The sequence below is a fragment of the Chenopodium quinoa genome, unplaced genomic scaffold (genome assembly GCF_001683475.1).
Source record: "Chenopodium quinoa cultivar QQ74 unplaced genomic scaffold, ASM168347v1, whole genome shotgun sequence".
Lineage (NCBI taxonomy): Eukaryota > Viridiplantae > Streptophyta > Magnoliopsida > Caryophyllales > Amaranthaceae > Chenopodium > Chenopodium quinoa.
In genome coordinates, this window is record NW_018744825.1 from 113,932 (window position 1) to 135,959 (window position 22,028).

Below are 22,028 nucleotides of genomic sequence, written 5' to 3' on the forward strand. Positions count from 1 at the left end.
AAAAAAGAATAAAGAGAAAATTAAGAGTAAGTGAACCGACAGTTACCTGAACGAGTGACGATTGATGAAGTTCTGAAAATCCTTTGCAGTCGGCTTGTCAGAGCAGGCGGTAGGCAGAAAGGGTCCAAAATGTCAGAGCAAGTTCAGGGGTGCGAATGTTCTCTCAAAAAGTTCTCAAGTGTGAAAATGACTGAAGTCAACACTCCCTTATATAGGCGAAGTGAGAAGGCAAAGGGTCACTTCCAGAATTCATAATTTGGGCGGGAGAATCTCTCGGCCTTTGCCGAGTGACACCTGTAGCAGGCCGTCGCCTGTTACAGTGCGACACCTGTCACAGGTAACACGTGACCAGTCACGTGCCACCTGTGAGGGGCAAATGATTAGGGGATTTTTCTCCCACCAATCACCATCTGACAAGTGGACCAATCAGGTTCCGCCATGTGTCCGTCACATGGGCCAATAGGAGCCTGCCACATGTCAAGCAATGATCCGTCCACCTTGGACCAATTACGACACGACACGTGTCCTTCCCATAACACCTGGGATAACCGGTCACCTAGGCCCAACTTCCGAGGGAAGCCCAATCAGCCCAAGGTTAACCTAAACCTAGATTGGCACGTTTCCCGAGGTTATAAATACCTCCCTTAATCCTCATTAAGGGGGATTACACGCAGATTACACACATTAAACACTCTCACCTAGAGAGACCCAATCACTTTAATTTCCGCATTAATTACTCCTCAAACAAGTACTAACTTGATCGTTGGAGGCGGAGCTCCCACCACCAGGAGTCTCCGTTGTTTTGCAGGTACAGGCGTCCGGTTCCAGTCTCGGAATTGTAACTCTCCCGCAGGACATCAGAAAACCCCGAAACATTTGGCGCCGTCTGTGGGGAGAGTACTTCTGAGATGGCATCCAAGTCTGTACCGACTCCTGAACATAACAACAATATTTTTAAGGCATAAATTTGATGCATTTGGCAACTAGCATGACCCCTTGAAATATTCAAATCTTCAAGGGTCTTCATCTTGGCTCATCTTCATCGAAACGCCGTCTTGAGACATCTTTGCCAAAATAAAATTACTAGCTACTACGACTAAGATTAATCTAAAGTACAAAAATACTTAACGGTACGCAAACCGTATTTAGATTTACAAAAATACTTAACGGAACGCAGTCCGTATTTTTTATCCTAGTCGGGTCCCACTAGTTGCCATTTTCTCAAAACCTGTTTTGAAACAATCTTTCATTCACCCATTCACTATTTGTAAATGGCCAATGCATTTTATGAGATAAAACAAGTAAACACGCAAAACTAGTAACTAACTTAGGTGGTTAATCCGATTAACGCGCCTAATTAAAACTAGTAAAAGTTGTTTAATAAATTATGTATTACTAAGGTGCAATTGTACACAAAATTAGCTAAGCTCCCACTAAATTCCGCATCCAACTTAATCAATCCAATTAATTAAGCCGGTTAACCCAAATTTGTCAAACTCAAAATTTTGCAAGAGTCGGAAAAATCGAGGTCCAACCTCGTTAAAATAATTACATAAATATATTAAAACGGCAAAATTTTCGCAAAACACATAGCCCGAAATTAAGCAAAAACAGCCCACTCGTATCCTTGTGGGTTGCGCACCATGGCTGCTAGGCAGCCCATGGAGTGTGCTTGGTGCGTGGTGCTAGCATGCAGCGCCTAGCGTAGCATGCTACGCTGCTAGCACCAGCAGCCTACCTTGCATGCTACGCATGCTGGCTAGCACGCCGGCACCTGCCAGCAAGTGGCGGGCTGGCTGGGGCTTGCTACCATGGTACCCAGCAGCATACCCAAGCGCTCCAGCAACCTTGGCCCACTGCCCACGCATCAACGCCCCTGCATTCCTCGCCACACCAGTAGCGCAACATCAAGGCACAGCCTTGTGCGCACCATAAGCAGCCACATGCGGGCTGCGTGGGCAGCCCGGCTAGCCTTGGTAGCGCTTGGGGTTTTTGCCTCGATTTGCGTGCATTTTTCTCGGGATTTTAATCCCGATATACTTGTGACGTAAAATTAATCTAAATTTATTTTAGAATTAATTTAAGGAAAAATGAAAATAAAATAAGTACAATTTAATTAAATTCAATTTTAATGGTGCACAAGCCTAAATTTCCAAAATTACCTTGGAATATTTTGGGTCTTTCTTGATGCTTAAAATTGAAAGAGCTATGTCCATAATTAATCTAACCAATATGCAAATTAACAATGGATTTTGACAAATAGGGAGTTGGAAAAATAAAATAATCATCCAAAGAACAAAATTTCCAACTTTTATACTTGTGTAAAATAACAAGATTACATCTTCCAATATGAAGATTAATCAAAAATAATCACAAGCATTTGAACTTAAAGGATTTTAATCAACCAAATATGAAAAAATCCAAAATTAGTTCAACATAGAATTTAGAGTCAAGAATCCAACCATTTAAACATTTAAAGATTGGATCTTTAACATGCTAGGAAATTTAACATTACACATTCACAATAAACATTCACTTATAAATGCAATTTATTTGCATAATTGTGAAAAACAAGTTTATGTGAAAAAGAACATATCAACTTAAGCACACATTATAACTCCATAATCATGCTTAAAAGATATTTAAATTGCAGTAAATTAGGGATGCAATAATGCATTTAATCTACCCTTGACATGCTTGCATTAATCAATGCATAAAAGATTTAAAATTTTCATTAAAAACGAAAAAACCCTTAAAAATAGGTTTCTGGTTCGAATTTGGCTTCTGGACAGTCCTTAAAAGAGTTGAAACTGATTTAGAACGTCGATTCCACCCAAAAACACAATATTTTTGAGTCGAAATTCAAGTTCCCAAACCAAAAACCGAAAAAATACGAGATTAAAACTATTTTTAAAATGTACTTCTAATCTAATTAGAAAAGCAAAACCAGAATTTAAATCTACTTTAAACACCTTAATTAATAAATAATTGCAATAATTAAAAGGAGCACGGCTCCGATACCGCTGTAGGGTTTCGTAGAGACCCACTCTACGCGGAAGGAAACCCACCAAGAGCCGCCCCGATAACTAAAGCATTTAAAGCATGCAAAACATAATTAATACATATTTACGCGGAAGGAAACCCACCAAGACCCGTCCCGATAACTAAAGCAATTAAAGCATGCAAAACATAATTAAGAGAAAAAGGGAGAAAGAATTATACCCTAGACGCGTGCTTCGCTCACCAAAAGAGCTCTTACTTGAACCCCGCAATCGCAAGGTCTCCGACGGCTCGTACCCACGAACCCCGACCCGAGCGATACCTTAAGGCTTTCTCAACTATTGGAGATAGCTTTTGAGTTCTACTCAAGTTGGTATTCTCAAAATCCCAACCAAGGGGTATTTATAGAGAATGGGGACTTGAATCCCATTTCATGATTAATGTGGGGTCATGTGAAATTGCACTAATTTATTTAATTCCAAAATAAATTATTAAGCAAATGCAATCACATAGCAACAAGTGGCTAGAGGAGAGAATGGGTTAAGTGAGGACCATATCCCATAGGGGACCATTGCCTTGCTCCCCAAGGGAAGCCTTGAGGCCTTGGTCCCCACCTCTCCTAAATCGCCACTCACAAAGGGCAGCTGGGCTGGCAGCCAGCTAGCACGCCAGCACACACCAGCCAGCTTGCGTTGCCAGCATGCACTGCCAGCACGCACTGGCCCCAGCACGCCCAGCATATGCGTGCAGCGTGCTGTTGGGTTGCTAGGCGCTGGGCACTGCTAGCGTAGTGTTGCTGCCTAGCCAACGCACACACACGCATAGCCTTGCTGGCTGGTGCGTAGTGCTGGCCCTGGTCTCTCGCACACACACCGCATACCCAGCATGCGTGCTGCTAGCGAGCCACGCATGTTGGACATTGCCTCGCCAGCCACACGCACAAGCACGCTATTGCTTGGTGTTGTGCTAGCGATGCACACGCACATGGCGATGCTGCCTATTGTTGTGCTATGTGTTGCGATGGTGCGATGAGCAATGCTAGGCCTTGCCTAGTGCCTACGCCTAGCATGCAAACAAGGCCTAGGTTTGCGATGCTTGGGCGCATGGCTTGCTAGCATATGCGTAAGCACCTAGCACGCCTAGCATGCTAAGCTTGCGATGAACTAGCTTAGCCTAGCACTCACATGGCAAGGCCAATGTGATGCTACAGCTATGCTCATACTTGTTGCTTGTGATTTTGCGACGCTCGGTCTCGACGCTCTAGGCTCGATATCCGACGTCTGTGTTCACAAAACTCTGACGACTCATCGAATCCTTTGAATTGATTCGTCGTCTCGGATCGGTTATTCGATTGGGTTCGACCGGAAGGGTTCAGTTAAGATTAAGCTGTAATATTAATTGTACCTTAATATTACTGATCGGAAGTGGCCTCCACCTAGGCATTCCGATCACTTGACCTTACTGAAGAATTAGCTCTGTAATAATTCTAAACCCTCTATCAGAATAATACACTTGTTGGAAGGACACCATTCCTTTCATCCGCCACCTTTGGTTTCGAGTGAGGGGTAGGCACACGATCTTTCAGCGCCTTCTTCCCGGAGGACGGGAGCTTCTTAGCCGACTGACCCTTATGAGGGCCAGTGAACTTGTTTAGGAGGCTCTTGATCTCGCCCTTGAAACTTGTCATGAATTTCATGAGTTCGTCTCTAGTGACGGGAGCAGCACCTTCTGCCGCCTGGGTTGTCCCAGTTGGCCTGCCGTTTGTGCTGCCTGGAGCAGCCTGACTTCCACCCCGCTCCTTTATTTCTTTGGAGCAAATGTGTTTTGTTCTGAAGGACCCGTCTGGGGCCACATAGGTGTCGATTTCGTAATCGTCACCACTTTCTTGGTCCGTATGGACCTCAGGCTCGACCGTAGGCCGTTTGCCTTCATTCGTTGGTACAGTTTCAGAAGCCATCTAGGAAGTACTCTCCCCACAGACGGCGCCAAATGTTTCGGGAGTTTTTGATGTGTCCTGCGGGAGAGTTACAATTCCTAGTATGCGCAACCGACGCCTGTACCTGCAAAACCACGAAGACTCCGGTGGGTGGGAGCTCCGCCTCCGACGATCAAGTCAGTATTGTACAGGAGGTAATAAGTGCGGAAATAGTAAATACTCCTTGCTAATACAGGAGGATTCTGCAATTGATATTGCTCGGGATTCGTGTTTGTATTTAAGGATGCCCAATAAATGAGGTCTGACCCACTATTTATAGTGGGGAGACCAGTACCCCATCTAGGGTTCAAAGGACACGTGTCAACAGGGGATTGGCGCCCTCACTACAAAAATAATAAGAATGGGCAACACTTTAAATTGCAACAATGTTATAATTGTTACCCTTTATAATCTTTGGCAACAATACTAATCTGTTACCTTCGACTTAAATAATTTAGGATAAATTAGAGTGCAACGATTAGAAAGTGTTGTCTTAGATTATTTTTTACAACAATTACTCAAAGTGTTTCCTTTATCTTTGTTAAGGCAACATTTGTAAAATAATCGTTGCTTGAAAAGATGACAACTATAAAATTGACACCTAAAATGGTAACATTCACATTAATGATGCCTTAAATGGTAACAACTTGTTCAAAGAAGAAACATAACGGTGATGTTGCTTCCAATATAAAAAGGTAGCAACTTTTTCCCTTAATTACAATAATCTAAGAAGATAAGAGCATTACAAATCTATACAAATTATTTTTTAATTTAGGATCTGTTTTCTTCACCTTACAAAAATATTACCTCCGCTAATCATTATGTGCAAATTTTGGGTATTATTTGTAAAATATAAAAAATTTAAATGATGCATATAATAATTGAATAAGTATTCAATAAATAGTAATTTCACTTCGGTAAAATCAGTAACTAAGAAGGAAATATAATAAAGAATCAATAAAATTAATTATGGTTTTGTATAATATATATATATATATATATATATATATATATATATATATATATATCGGCAAAAATAATTTAAATTCAGCAAAAAATAATTTCAATTCAACAAAAAAAAGGTGGGTAAAATATGTGGCTTTATAGTATTTTATGGATTCTAATCACACATATCCTAGATATCAATACATATTTAGAAATTAGAATTCCATTTTTTAACACCACACCATACGGTTTTGTGTTTTTTTTTTTTTTTGTGTGTTAAAGTTCACCATACCCCTTTAAATCTTTATTCCCTTATATTTGTGCACCCTCAACTTTAATTGTATTACATATCAGTATGTAACTTTCCATAACTCCACTAACATTAATTTAATTTTATATCTTAGTTTTTTCAATTAAATATTCAATCGCTTCATGTTCACATACATATCTTTTGAATATATCAAACTGACCACCGTAATTTTCTTAGTTTATTTTTTTTTTTTTTTTTTTTTTTTACAAATTCTTTTTTTATCATAGTTTATTATTATTTTGCTCTATTTCTATAAAAATATCTTTTGACTGAATGAACTGAGTACGGACAATATGAATAACCGAAAATTCTACACTTCCTGTTTTGTTCACATTATTTATTTTCACTTATTTTGGGTCTAATAAGTTCATATAAGTTAAGTTAAGTTAAGATAAGTTCAGTTTAGGTAAAATAAGTTCAAATAAGTTCTGTTTAGGAAAAATAAGATACAACTAAAATACGTTTTAATAAGTTCAGATAAGTTCAAATAAGTACAAATAAGTTCAGATAAGTTAAATTAAGTTTAGTTACGTTCAAATAAGTGAAAATCATGTGAATAGTACACACCTAAGTAACATGTATCGTTATGTAAGGCCCTATTCATTTCACAATAGTTTTGCTGAACTAAAATTATTTTTATTGAACTGAAATTATCATTGTTGAACTTAAATAATTTTTAATGAATTGAAATTATTTTTATTGATTCTCTATTATAATTATTCAATAGAGTTATTGAATTTTACTGAAATGAAATTATATTTACTGAACTGATATTATTTTTACCGAATATTATTTTTTAAGGTGAAGAGAACAGGGCCTAACATTAAAATTACTTATTAAATATGCTATTTTATTTCTAGCATCTTTGAATCAAGATTAGATGTTGGCTAAAATAGTAGTTGAATGATTTCTTAATTAGTTATTCGCCCAGACGATGTCTGCCTCATCATAATTTTATAAGTTTTATTAAAAATTAAGAAGGTTTAATGTATAATAGGTAAAAAAAAATATTAATAGGTGAATGAAAATATAATTATATATATTATCTTTCATGAATATGTAATGATATATCATGTTTAAATATATCATGTTTACATAGGGATGTTATACATATGAAGAATTTTTTTAATTAAATTAATCATCATTATAGAGAATTAAAGTTACGTTAGTAAATGAATAGTTTTCAAAGAAACTAAACATTATTCGGAGTACAATTAATGTGGTTAGAGAAGGGTGATGACACACATGTTGCACATGAGGCACCTTATTTTAAAGGAATAGTGACACATGACGTTAGCATGTTGTCCCTACGAGTTTTAATAATATTATAGATATGTTATAGATTCTTTATGAAGTTTTAGATTTATCATTTTTCGAAGATATCAATATTATATTTTTTATTTTTTACGAACTCAATATTATCTTTATTTAGGGGGAAAAAATACACATACTTCTTTGTTTTTTTAAATATTTATTCACAAACTTTTATATGTAGCTGACCAACAAACCACCATAGTACTTCCTTGTTAGTTTTGTAGGGATTACTTAGTTATATAAGGGCTACTCAGTAATATAAGGCTAGGGTTACTCTATCGATCAGTATAGTTGGGATTATTTTGACAGTGTTAGTTATAAGGATTACTCTGTTTTTTTGCAAGTGCCAACACGGCGGGGGTAGCTACACATAAAACACGCTGTTTTTTTTTCCCTTGATGTTTATTTATTGATTGCTTGATAAACAAAAAAAAATTTAATTCCATGTTTCATTTAATAAAAAATTATACAGTACTATTTCACAAACTTTTATATGTCGCAAGCCACATCACGTGGTCAACCATTATGGGGTTAATTCGTTAATGTTATAGGGGTTACTAGTTATATATATTTGACTAAACTTTGACCTAATATATATGCTAATCTATAAGGAAAAATATATAAAGTGAACTTTGGTAAGATTCGTACTATTGTGTATTATATTAATATGTAATTTTGATAAAACAATAATAGCTTTATTTTTCTGATCATTTCTGAAATAAGTGAATATACAGTGAACTTAACCTGAATATCATTCTAACTAGTGTCCAATGAGATATTACATAATTAAAAAAAAAAAAAAAAGCCGAAAACACATTCTATATTTACAAAAATTGTTTGAAAAATAAAATATTCCATAAGTGATCTGTAAAACAGGCAATTAACCATCTAAATGAGTGGAGAAAATTTTGGCTCCAAGATTTTCCCACTAATATATTAGTTTCTTATATAATACTGAGTAATCATCTAAACTTTTGGGGTTTGACTTCTTTGCATTCTCATTCAACTGTTTAAAGTGGGTAAGGTTGCAATGCCGATTTATGGAATTGATGATAGTTCACTCTCTCTCCACCCTAACTCGCCCTATATTTTTTATTTATCATTGCCAGTTGTGTTCATTGTTGGAGACATCACTGCTCTTCGAATTCTATTATTCGAATGAATTACCATTGCTTATGCTCCAAGGTCCTCTCTCGTCTTATTTATTTTCTCTGTTTTAAGGTAAATTTAACTTTCCAATCCTCTGGAATTCTAATTTTGCTGCCTTGTAAAGAATTAACCACTTTTAATGTATTGTTAACTAGATTTGGAGATCTTGCTTATTTTTGTCTCATGTGAATTGCAACTTTGCAAGTTTAATTTTTTGCAAGTTACTTTAGTTTTACATGTGAATTTAATCTCCTAATAAATATGAATCAGAAAAGAGATTAAAATCTGAAATGGCTATATATATTATCAGCAATTGTATGTGTTATGCATGCCTTAAACTTCTAAACTAGCTTTAAAATTTTACTGTATTGTATGCCTAATTACTTGATTAATGGTCCACGCTTATTTAATATGTCTTCTCTTAGATAACCAACATTATCTTCTTCTAAAATTGAACATCAGTAAACTAGTTGTATATTTCTTAGAATTGTGTCTTTAGATCACCTCTTGCAAGTCATTGCAAATTTTGCATATACATGTATAAACTTTTTAATGACTAGGGGTTCTGACGGCTAGTCCTTTGATAAGTGTTTTATGCAATTGGCCCTATAGTGTCATATGCCTATTTATTTGTATGATATTTTATCATACTATATGCATATAGGCAATAAATAATATGTTGGATATTGTGTAATCATATAATGTTTGAAACTTTATTTAGTATATTTAACTTTTGATTTAGTAAATAAGTTGCAAAAAAAATATCTATTTCTTAAATTGTAAATTTGGTGTTTCGGGGTTTTTTGTCCCTCGGGAGAGTTACGTCACCAAGACTGATTTCCCGCCGGTTATACCTGCAAAACAACGGAAGCTCTGGGTGTTGGGAATTCCGCCTCCGACGATCAAGTTAGAAAGTGTTCGGAGTGATGTAAAGGAACGAAAAGTAAAAGTAGATCTTCTCGGATTCCAAAATTAGGTGATTTCTCTGTTTTTTGAGATAATTGATTGTGTGTAATAATTGAACATGTCCCCATTAACTCCATCATTTCTCAACTTCAACAACAAAATCCTCAAATGCCTTTTGATCTAAGCATGTTTTGCTCTTTATTTCTTGATAATCAATGTGAGAAGGACGGTGATACGGCAAAAAAGTTCCTACTTCATTCTTCGGCTTCTACATCCAAGGTATAAACTTTTTTATTTTTATATTACGCAAAGTAGAGGTAGATAGTGACTAAGGTATTTATTATTTTTCTCTGTTTTTTTTTTTTTTTTTGTGTATTTGAGAGATATAACTAGGTTGGGAAATTCTCCACGACAACTAAAGACACATTAGAAGTCATCTTCCTTTCACAAAATATTCATTGAATTTCGAATACCCTAACATTACTATTTATTGCTAGGTCTAGTACCTTATATGTTTGTTTGTAGAGCTTTTTTAGTGTTACACATTAATTTAAAGAATGCTTCAGTTTTATCAACATTAATATATGCCTTATTTAGCTAGCCTAGTAACTTTATGGTAATAGTAGTATGAAATTGTTGTTATTAAATTACTGTTGGTTATAATTCAAGCTAGTTAAATTTCCATTCTTGCATTTGCAAATATTTTGCTAAGGGAAAATCTAGTTGAGTTGTATTAAAATACAAAAATAAAAATTGTTGAATAAGTAGTAGATTCCGAACAATGCTACTGTTGAGAACTGATTTCTACTTAAATTGTGTTTAATATACTTATCATTTTCTAGTAATTAGGTGTTTATTAATTATGGGTTAGCCATAAGATTAACTTAATAAGGTTACTATGTGTATTACTTCGTATTAATAAAGTGTAGAGTGCTACTTTACGGAATATATGTTTTGCCGTGCCATCATACGCAATTTTTAGAGCTATTGCTATTGTATATAATTCTCGTATTAAGTTTTGTTATTCCGTAAAAAAAAATCAAAAAAAAAAAAAAAATCATCCAAGCCTTGTATTTATTATTTTATACCTTTCTTTTTTGTTAATTTCATCATATTATTAGTTATGTATTTACATTAGGACATTCGAAATACAAAGTATTTTAATTCCTGACTTATTTACAAAAACAAATTGCAGGGATGAATAGTATGGAGGATGAACTAGATGATGATGATAAAGGCAGCGTGTAAGAAGAAGAAGAATGTGATGACATTGTTCAATTTGAATTTGCTTTGACATTTATATTGTTATTTCTTGTTTGAATATAATATTTTCTTATATTTATTAGCTAGACTAATATTATAGCGTATAACATACTATGAAACAATAGGTTATTGAGATGGATTTGGTGTTGAAAACATGTTGATACTGCTTTTTTTTTTCTTACTAATTAATTATATAAGTTAGGGATCTCGAGTCAAATGCTTATTACATGTTTTAATGATCAACATTTTTCTTATATAACAAATTCACAAGCATACTACATATTTCACTCTTTCATTATTATATAGCAATGTATTACAATCGAAAAAAAATAGCCAATCCATTCTAGTTATTCAATTTTATATAACAATTTTTAAAGTGTTGACTTTAAAATATTTGGCAACACTTATGTATTATTGCTAGCAAATACAACAAGTGAAAAGGTTGTTGCATATTATGACATAAGGTGACAATTTTGAATTATCTTTTAAGATGGCAACAGTTTTCATTTGTTGTCTTTGTTAAACTGTTGCCTTAGGTATTATTTTACCTTGTCTTTTAAAAGTGTTGCCTTTGAACTAAAAAGTGTTGCCTTATGAATAGATAACGGGGGCATAAACTACGCCTCATATGTATTGCCTTAGGTACAAGGCAACACTTTTTTGATATTAGGCAATGGTTTTTCACTGTTACCTTAGCTTTATTTTGTTATAATGCCTGTTGACCTATGGCTGGCTGCCACGTGTTGCAAGGCCATTAGGCCACGTGTCTAGGGTAATTTTTACCCTAAACACCTTCCTTTCCCCTTTGTTGTTGTGCAGAAAGGTTCCCCTTACCTGCTTCTACTTGATGTTTCTATGATAATTCAACTTCACTACAATTGAATCCCTTAACTCTTTCCCTGGCTACCTTGTTTTCATCATCACTTGTGTTCAAATCAAACACCTCAGGGCCTTTTAACAGCTTCATTAGTCTCACAATCTGCCCCGCCAAATCCAAAGTTTGCCTCATATATTTCATAGTCACCAAGCCAATCCTCTTCATCACAATCACCAAGTTTCTCCTGATTCAAATACTCTTCCTCACACTCCTCTTCATAATCAGAATCCCACTACATCTTATTTTTCCAATACAAAATCCTCATCTCCATCATCTCCCTCATCTTCTCCATCAACATTTGCATCATACAACAAGGTGTCAATGGGAATAGGGCTATTTGGACTGTCTTCTTGCCAATCATAATCATCAAGAACATTAGACCTGATAAATCTTGATGTAGTTTGAGATGGGTTTTCTAGTTGAAATTAGGCATCAGTTGTTTGACTAGGAATTTCTGGTGTGAGAGATTAGAATGAGGTAGAAATACACGGAATAAAACTACATTTAGGAGCTTGTTGTAGTTGTTTGTTTGCTGTTGGAGTGGGGACCAGCTTAGTTGCTGCTTTTTCTTTATTTTGGCCAAGGGAAGGAATCTTATCTCCCACTACACTTGACTCCTAGGTCAATGTACTAGGCCTTCTGGGAGTCAATATTTTAGGCCTTTGGATTGAGTTGACTCGAGTACAGGGGTCATATTGGCTGGCTTATAGTAGTGGATCCAGTTTAGGATTGTTGGACATGGACAAGGAAATCAAGCTCAACACCATTATGCACCACATACATACCTAGTGATTTACTCTTCACCATGAGTTCACCCATTGTCTGAACTCAACATTAATGCAAACATTCCTCAACCCCATCCCCAAATTCAAGTACAGGAAAGCAAATAATAAAGCTTGTAAATTTGAGCAAAATCACCACATTGAACAACTAATTCTTTCATTTAAAACCAGCACAACTTATCACTTTAAAAGTTCTATACTACCCTCCCAAATAAACCCAGACACCATTTTTTCTCAAATTAAACACCCTCCCCCCCCCCCCCCCCCCCCCCCCCCCCCCGCCCATGGAAGATTTTCAGACATACATCACCCATAACAGCAATTGTATTCACGAAATAATGAGATTAACTACAATAATTAACTTATCACTCACTTTAATTGTTCCAATTACATAAATTCGTCAATTTGCAGAATTAAGGTTTCGCGATTTACCTAATCAACGCAAATTGCAATTCCTCTAACCAAATTATCTTCCGCATACGAAGTTACGACCTTTGGAGACCTTCGAATTCAAGGAATAACACTGAAAGTTGGCTTTTTTTTGGCGTGAAGTTTTGCTTTGTTAAAATGGCGTCCTTTGAAATTCAAGAAAATTCGTTAAAGAAGGAATACTTTTGGGAGGGAAAAGCAATAGGCTAACCTGTTACTCAGGTTGCCTGTAAATTGAATCTTTAGATGAAGATTGGAGGTGAAGGAGGAATTGTTTTTGAAAAATCAAAAGGTGGAATTTTTTAGGAAAGACTCTTGAAAAGTTGAATTATTTATTTCCATTTTTCTAATCACAAATGGAGTAGTTACAGAAATCAACCGCCAAACAAGTTTCTTAAAGATCATAAAAATGAAACTAGGGCAAACAATAAGGATGAATAGATATCAACCATAGTTAGCAAATAAAGCAGTCATTAATACCATGATTGTTATAAATCAAGAGAATTTCCAAGATTTTACTTTTAAATTCTGTGATTACCGGATCAAAAGTGTAGTAATAATAGCAGAGTTATCAACGAGATGGGAGATTTCCTTGGAACAAATTGCCACAAAAGAGTTAAAACCCCCAAACAAACCTAAATTGGGCAAAATTACACAACAGTTCATGCATATTTAAAACATAAAACATCAACAATATGATTAACTGCATACATTCATTTTTTAAGCATGGCCTGCATAAATACAACGAAAATACATCCAGCCACTTCCAAAGTTCAACCCATTTTTCCGGTTTTTTTTTCAGACGGGTACTCCACTTAGCCTTGCAAAAACAGCTAGAGACCCGCATATACGTCCACAACAATCAATTACTTCCCAGTTACAATACGAAAATTTTGACTGTCCCTACAGTAACTGCACCAATGAGTTCCATAAGGCATTTTTGCATACAACATAACACTACCGTTTCCAACCAAAAAATGTTGTTGCTTAGCAGTTGCTTCACATATGTTCATGAGCAGGAATTGCACCTTCCTCTTCCTCATCATTTCCGGGATAAGATCGGTTCCCACCTGCAACTACACTGTCAGCTTTAGCAGAACGAGCCTTTTCCATCATCATTTCATGAAAACTTTGCCCTGGTGGAACTCTGTTAAGCTTTTCTGGGCTGCGGCTGCGGCTTCTACTCCTCCCTCGGTTCCACCCCTGATCCTTAACTGGAGCCCCACCCCATGCCTTCTGACCACTTGGGCTTGGACTTCGGCTGCGACCTCGAGGTTGGTAGCCTCTATCATTATCATTATACCTGGCACAACCAAATAACATTAGCAAAACAACTCCACGATACATAGTAGATAGTACAAGTTATAAGAATTTGTTTCAAGGAACAAAGCAAAAATCGCACTTGTCGGGGGAAAAGAGAAAAAAAAATCAATTTGCACTAAGAATATACGTAACTGAATTTCAGTCTGGTCACATACAACACAATCTCAAATTATGTCATCCAGCACCATAGCAAGCGAAAGTCAATATGACGATAGTATTCCATATGATGTCAAAAAGATGTTAGACATAACAAAAGTTACCCATATAATGTCAAGATGGATAAATCAAAAGTATGTCCCCAATCATAGACCAAGAAGTCAAGAATAAATACAACAATCCTCACAAAAAGAAATAAAAAAAAAAAAACACCAGTGAGAGCACCACAGGAAGCGAGAACACAAACATAATACAATATACCAAATAAATTTTTTTTTTTTTCTACTTCTAAGAGACTAGGTAAAGCATAATATACTCATCAGAACTTCAGAACCACATACAGATCAGCATAACAGCACTAAATCTTTACTAGAGCCTGAATCATAAATGGGGGGTAGATGTGTGTGATATAGTAACCTATAGGACATTAATGGAATCATATACTATATTGAACAAGATCTCTAATTATGTATGGATGATAGTGGTAATTATGACACTATGCCTTCTTGTAAGTGATAAAATTCTTCTTTTTTACGTGGGTGGGAGGAGGGAATGGGGGGTAAATCAGGTAGCTTTCAGATTATATGTAACCAATGTATCTAATAGTTAATCACTGAATAGCATTCACTCAATACAATTTGAAAAGCTCAAAAAAAAAAAACAAAAACAAAAACAAAAAAAGGAAGATCAAAGAGTAGCATGTCACTATACCTATCGCGACCCCTTCCACCATCCCTGCCACCATAACTTGATTCAAATCTCCCACCTCGGCTTCCATCACGACCACCAGAGCCATATGGACGTCTAAACCTGCCCATTCCACCACCACCCCCTCGTAGTGCCATATCACGGACCTCCTGTGGAACTTTTTGATTTGCCCCTTCTAGAATCTTTACAAGATCAGAAGCATATTTACTATCCTGATCATTAAAGAATGAATAAGCCACTCCAGTTGCACCTGCTCTTCCCGTTCTACCAATTCTGTGAACATAGTCCTCAATTCCTGTAGGGAAATCATAGTTAACCACCACCCTGCATGCAACCAAATAATGTCAATGTAGAAATCTTAACACCAGAGATAATAAACACACAGCAACTATATGGGTCTTCCACATGCAATAAAAGTGAAATAGTAAGCGTTAATCACAAACCTAATGTCCTTAATATCCAGACCACGGGCTGCAACATCTGTAGCAACCAGCACAGGAGATCTTCCAGATCGGAACTGATTTAGTACATGATCACGTTCACTCTGAGACTTGTCACCATGTATTGCAGCAGCCCCAAATTGACGAGACAAGTTGCGAGCAAGAAGATCACACATTTTTTTAGTTGCACAAAAGATAATGATCTTTGATCCTGGTTCTTCAGATCTTAATATCTGCTCCAATCGTCTTTGTTTCTCCATAGAAGAAACCACTTCTACATGCTGCAACAGATAAATTTAAAGTTTAGTAGTTAGTACATATACCACCAACGCAATCAAAGATATTATCATATATATCACTCATAAATGATAGAGCAGGATAAAAATTAAATAAATAAATAAAAATTGGTATTTACCTGAGTGATAGACTTGTTTGCAACAAGTTCATCTGCATTACCAATATTAACTTGGACAGCATTTGACAATAGATCAGCTGCAATCTTTCGGACCTCTTTAGGCCATGTTGCAGTATACATCAGCGTCTGGCGACGAGTGGGTACCTCCTTCACAATTTTTCTAATTTGTGGCTCAAAACCCATGTCCAGCATCCGATCTGCCTCATCAAGCACCAAATAGGAGACCTGATTCAAGCTAATTCTCCTTGTCTCTAGTATATCATTCAAACGACCAGGTGTAGCTACCACAATATCTACTCCTCTATCTAACTCCTTCAATTGTGGGCCTTTGGGTGCCCCTCCATACAAACACTGCAGGATTAAATAAGGGAATAACTTTATGAGATGAAACAATTCCATATATACCCAATTACAGCAGCACAAGTAAGCATAGCGCAAGGTATATCTGTATATGTATGGGAGTGAGATTGATAAGGTTACCAGTCAGAACTTCTAAACAGAAACTCATGAAAAATTAACAATAAGAAATGTCATACAACTCATGCCAAAATTTACCACGACAACGACCCACACCATTTTATCAAATTCATCCCAAAAATTCTCAACGAAATAGTAGTAGCTCATATAACTCACAATATCAAGTTTCTAAAACAAAAAAGCATACTGCTATATACATTAAAATACAGAATAAAGAGATTCCTAATTTAAGAACAGATTCAAAAGAAACAAACAAAATTTATGTTCAACTTCAAATTAAGTAGATGTGCCATCACTAAAGCTAATCAAGCAAGATAACCTAAAAACATTTATCAGAAACAGAAAGCACGTTGTACCGTGCAAGATATTCTGGAGGACCTCCCAAATTTCACAGCTTCATCTTGAATCTGTGTTGCCAATTCCCTTGTCGGTGACAGTACTAACACAGTTGGTCCCATTTGTGTATTATTGCGGCGCTGCTTGAGATGCATAAAACCTGGAAGAAGGTAGCCTAAGGTCTTTCCAGAACCTGTCTTAGCAATTGCCACTATATCTCGACCTTGCATTGCAATTGGCCATGACTGTGCCTGAATAGGTGTAGGAGAAGAAAAGCCAGCCTGGTGTACCTGTAAAAGCAAAACACCACAAGAGTGCTGAGTAAAAGAGCTAAAAAGTTCCTAAGTTACAGCTATTATGAGTTACAGAGGATCATGCAAGAAGAAGCACCATCCTCCTATGCAGGCAGCAAATGCTTGCAAGATGCAAGCCACAGCAGGAGGTGGCATCTTCTTTTTGTTTGGACCATGTGGCAGACTGAATCATCATCGACAGCAAGCCGGCCACGAACTTGGATGATTCGAAAAGTCCATCTCAAACAATGGTCCAGCGTAAAAGAGCACTCCAATTACAAAGCCCTCCAACAGAGGGCAGCACAGCGTACGACATTAGCTCCTCCCTGGAGCAAATATCGCATCTGCGACAAAAAGTAAAGATGCAAAATAATTAACCCGAGTCTGAACTCCAGCAACTGCAGAACTTTGCATGGAAATAATCGGCAACATAGTTCAGCACACTTACTGGGACAGATCAACTATGAGATAAAGGTAACATAGATACCTCTTTTAGCAATTCAGAAGGGAAACCAGTATCTTCAAATTTTGTGAAAGGTGGGGGCACACCACTTCCCTACAAAAAAGCAAAATAAACTGTAGTCAGGAATAAATTTTTCTTTAACAGGAAAAATAATAATATTATAATTAAAAAAAAGTAAGACAATAGCATCAAAATAAAAATATAAGATTATGTCCATCAATCAATAGTAGAAATGAATTGCCCATGCATTTCAACAAATAAAACCCAAAAATGTTTTTGAATGCACATATAGTACCAAATGTTTAATTACTTCAAAAAGCCACAGTTAAAACTTGAACCATGAAATTACAAAAAAAAACATTCATTGCATAACACTATGTTCGGATAGAGAGAAATGGATGGAAAAGAAGAGGAGAAACGGAAACAATTGTCACCCCCATTTGGGTATCATACGGAAGAAAGCTTGGGAGGAAATTCAAAGGATCCATTCTCCTTCCCTTTCATAAACTAACTTCCACATCAGAATATTTGGAAAGAAATTGGAAGCTCACTCTCTCCCTCCCATCCCTATCCTTCCCCTTCATTATACTCCTCTCCCTTCCCTTGCTCTACACGATTGATATTTAAACATAGTGTAAATTAACGGCACTGAAATAAAATGAACATTCATGAAGCAACGAACAGTTGACATACATGGTAGAGTTAAGTATTCACAATCTTAAAAGGATATGCAAGTACAAATTAGGATCCAGTCCATAATACTCACAGAAACAGATATTTCATGCCGACGACGATAAGCTTCAGGCGACAAACCGCTACCTGCATCCACAGGTCTTTGCTCACAAATGGATCCTTCAACAACAGCATCATTTGGAATATTTCCACCTTTGGTGCTCTATTTGAAAATTTAAAATTTAAAATACTTATTAAAACAAGAAAGCATCTCAACTCACATAAAACACATTTAATTATCCCAATCCCATTTGTTCAACAAAAGATGTCATTGTGTTTAATGCATTAGTTTCCTAATTTTATCTTAAAATTTTGGTAGCGTTGATTGTGAGTTTTAATGGTGATGCAATTAGGGCATTATGAAATCTAATATACTTTATACCTTGTTCAGAACCTTGCTAACTATATTGAACATTACAAAATGTAAAACATAGAAAAATAATACGAAGTACAGGATAAAAAGAGTAATAAGAGAACGTGCAAGTAAAAATGTAGTATATGAGATAACAAGCATGGTAATAAACTTGGATTACATAAACATGGGTGTCAGCCATACTCATGGGTATTCATAATAAAAGCCTTATTTTACACCAAAAATGGATAAGAGAAAAACATAAAATTCAATTCTTATAATGTCATGGAACTTGGAAACAACTATATAAAAATATTATACAGTTTCAAGAAGAATTGTTTGTTTTCAAATTTGATTTGTAATTTTTGTTCATATAAGTTTAATGAAAATTAGTTTGCAGCTGATAATTTTAAACATAATAACCAATTGAATAATAGGCATCTTAAAAATAAATTAATACTACCTCCATTTTTGAAAGATCTTAGCAGTCAACACTTTCCATTTTGGTTTTTTTCATTCAATTTTTGACAAAACACTTTCACTATGTTGCCCCCCTAACCCGCATTATTTTTAAGTTTCCATTCAATATCTCTTTACTATATCCAACTTTTTATTTACGCCTACCCACTTTTTACATCCTCTCTCGTGCTTTCAACCACCTTTACTCAAATTCACCCAACCACTCACAAAAAGTTGTGCAAATACTTCCTCTATTTTATTTACTTGCAACACACCACATTCGCACGTACTTCAAGGATAACACTACCCCGGTTCTTTTATACTTAACCTAATTTGACTGTTGCACTATTCACACACTCAACTTTGACTGCCTTTCGTGATATATACATAAGGAAAAACGTATTAAAGTGGGATCTTGTTTGAACCATTTCCATAAATCCTATTATTATATCCATTTGTTGTAATTTTTAATTACTAGGAATTAAAGGTAGTGATGATTAGTTTACACCACTAGCAAGTGTGATAAAGGAAACGGGTGTAAAAAAGAAAGGAAGAAGCATTAGTCTAGGTAAACGGACAAATTAATTAAAATAATACACCATTTATAAGAAGATGGTGTAAAGTTGTAAGATTTGGATTTTATAGTTTAATCCGTCTGTTTACCTTTTGTAACCAATTCCTCAAATAAGGTGGCAAAAAGGTGTGTTGCAAGTATTAAAAAGTGGAAGTAAATGTTAATACCGAATGCGGAGTAGCAAATAACACAAAACAATTCCATTTCAGTTTACTTACTCTAAACACTAGTCAACTAGTGTATTTACAGTTGCCTTAAAAGCCAAAATATATATTCCCAAATCCCAACCTTCAGACTAGCCACTGAAAGCTGATTAGCCAGAATTTTTTTTAAAACAAAAATAATTTAAATTAAATTAATGTATTTTCTGGTAAGTATACTACTGCCACTGAATCTATAATTAACAAACAAATGCTGATATATATTGTAGCCTTTGACACTTGAAATAAAATCACATTTTAGCATAAAAAATTTCTTGCTCCACTCCAACAAATTATTTCTAGATAATGTACATCACACAGCTGTTCACCAATATGTGAAACAAGTTGCAAAAACTAGCAATCATAATGATGCAACTCATGCAAGTGAAAAGATTATTACATGGATATTAATTAAAGAATACATGTAAAGCAGAAAGCAAGTCATGTATTCCACAATATCCCACACAACGTAATTTTAAATGTATTTTTTCACCAACCAAAGCACAAGAAAACCTAGCAAGAAGCAACAATCAACTATTTCCTTAAAATAGCAATGTCTTCGCATTTAGATAGCTTAATCAATTAACCAATTCTATCAATAGCTAGCCACACAAATATTGACGAAGAAAAAATCAAGATGGTGACAAATCTGACAGAGGAAAAGGTATACCTGTTGATTCCTTTCAACGTTGCTGCTACCTCTACTATATTTATCGTCATTATCACCATTCCCAACATCCCTATGTCCATTAGAGGACTGCTGAACTTGGGCTGAAGAACTTACATAAGTTGAGTAAGGCCTAGATGAGATCGAGCTACCATGTGCCGGTGCACCAGGCCTCTCGTACTGAGTCACATTAGTCTCTGGATTCCAAAAGTACAAGTATCCAGTTTTCCCATCCACCAAACCTCTCCATGGTTTCGGTAATGATGGATCTTCAGGTGCATACCGCGGCCCAGGCGAAGCTGTAGCTGTAGCAGCCATTGAAACTTCCTGCAAATCCCCCAGTCAGTACCCAACAAAAATTCATGCTAGTATTCAATACCAAAATCTTGGCCTAGAACCTATGATTCTGAAACACATAAAAATCATAAAAATAGCAAAAATTCATTGCACAATTTTTTTTTTCAAATTGAAGAAAGAAACTGTTAAAATAACAACATACAGTTGCATGTTTTGCTAAAAAAACCATCGAGAAAAATAGCATCAACTAAATTTGATGTTACTACAGAAAAACAAAATCTTGACCTTAATCTACGATTTGGGAACAGAAATAGTACATAAAAATTAAATCTTTTTCGGCATCATGTAAATACGAAAGAGCGAACAAACAAGAGAGCTTTTCAAACCCTAATTAACAATAATGTAGTCGCAAAAATTCCTGAAAATTGAAAAAAGTTGCTAAACCTAATATAAATCAACAATAATCAAAATTTAGGGTTTCAGATCTAATAAAAAGCCAAAAACCTTCAATTTTTAAACACATAATAGCTGTAAAACTAGCAATAATAAGCGGGAAAATCCAGATACCAATAGAAGTACTTTTTAGGGTTTATTAAGATGAAGAAGAGCATCAACAAAAATGATGATCTAATCTCAGATCTAAAAATGGTGAACCGTGAACATTACAAGTTGAAAGAGAAAGAAAGAGAGATTACCAGTAGATGTTTTAGAGTGCGGCGAAGCAGGAAGCAAAGAAGTGGCGGAGAATCCCCGCACTTCCTGTGGCACGGAATACCTTTTCCTCTGCTTTCTCTCTCAACGCGCTTCAGAAATGTTGAGGAGAAATTGATAGAAGTGAAATGGGAGCTTTTTTTGGTGTTAATAATATTGACACCCCAAATACGGAGTACACTTTTATTTTGTTCTTCTTTTGTTACCAATAAAAAATAAATAAATAAATGTTTGACTTATTATAAAATAAATAAATAAATATTATTATATAATATATAATTCGATTCGTCACAATATCTACTATCATAATATAATTTTGTTACAATTTTTCAAATAAATAATAAATGATATTAATGGTCAAAATTATGTCTTAACAAATGTGCCGATCAAATTGATGCACTTTTAAAAAAACAGAGGAAGTGACAACATAATCCCTAAATTACTGACCAGGTAATCTCTATGATACCGATCAAGT

The 22,028-nt window shown here is 35.5% G+C and overlaps 1 protein-coding gene across 1 annotated transcript; it reads right to left on the reverse strand.

Annotated features, from left to right (window-relative positions):
* Window positions 1-13,552: 13,552 nt before the first annotated feature.
* LOC110704219 (ATP-dependent RNA helicase-like protein DB10) lies at window positions 13,553-21,696 on the reverse strand. The gene is made up of 9 exons (XM_021882013.1): window positions 21,538-21,696; window positions 20,549-20,872; window positions 18,328-18,456; window positions 17,586-17,654; window positions 16,826-17,095; window positions 15,993-16,343; window positions 15,581-15,858; window positions 15,141-15,461; window positions 13,553-14,253 (listed from the first exon to the last, which is right to left on the reverse strand). The coding sequence occupies exons 2-9, from the start codon at window positions 20,861-20,863 to the stop codon at window positions 13,950-13,952; spliced, it is 2,037 nt and encodes a 678-aa protein (XP_021737705.1). The 5' UTR covers window positions 20,864-20,872; window positions 21,538-21,696; the 3' UTR covers window positions 13,553-13,949.
* Window positions 21,697-22,028: the final 332 nt, after the last annotated feature.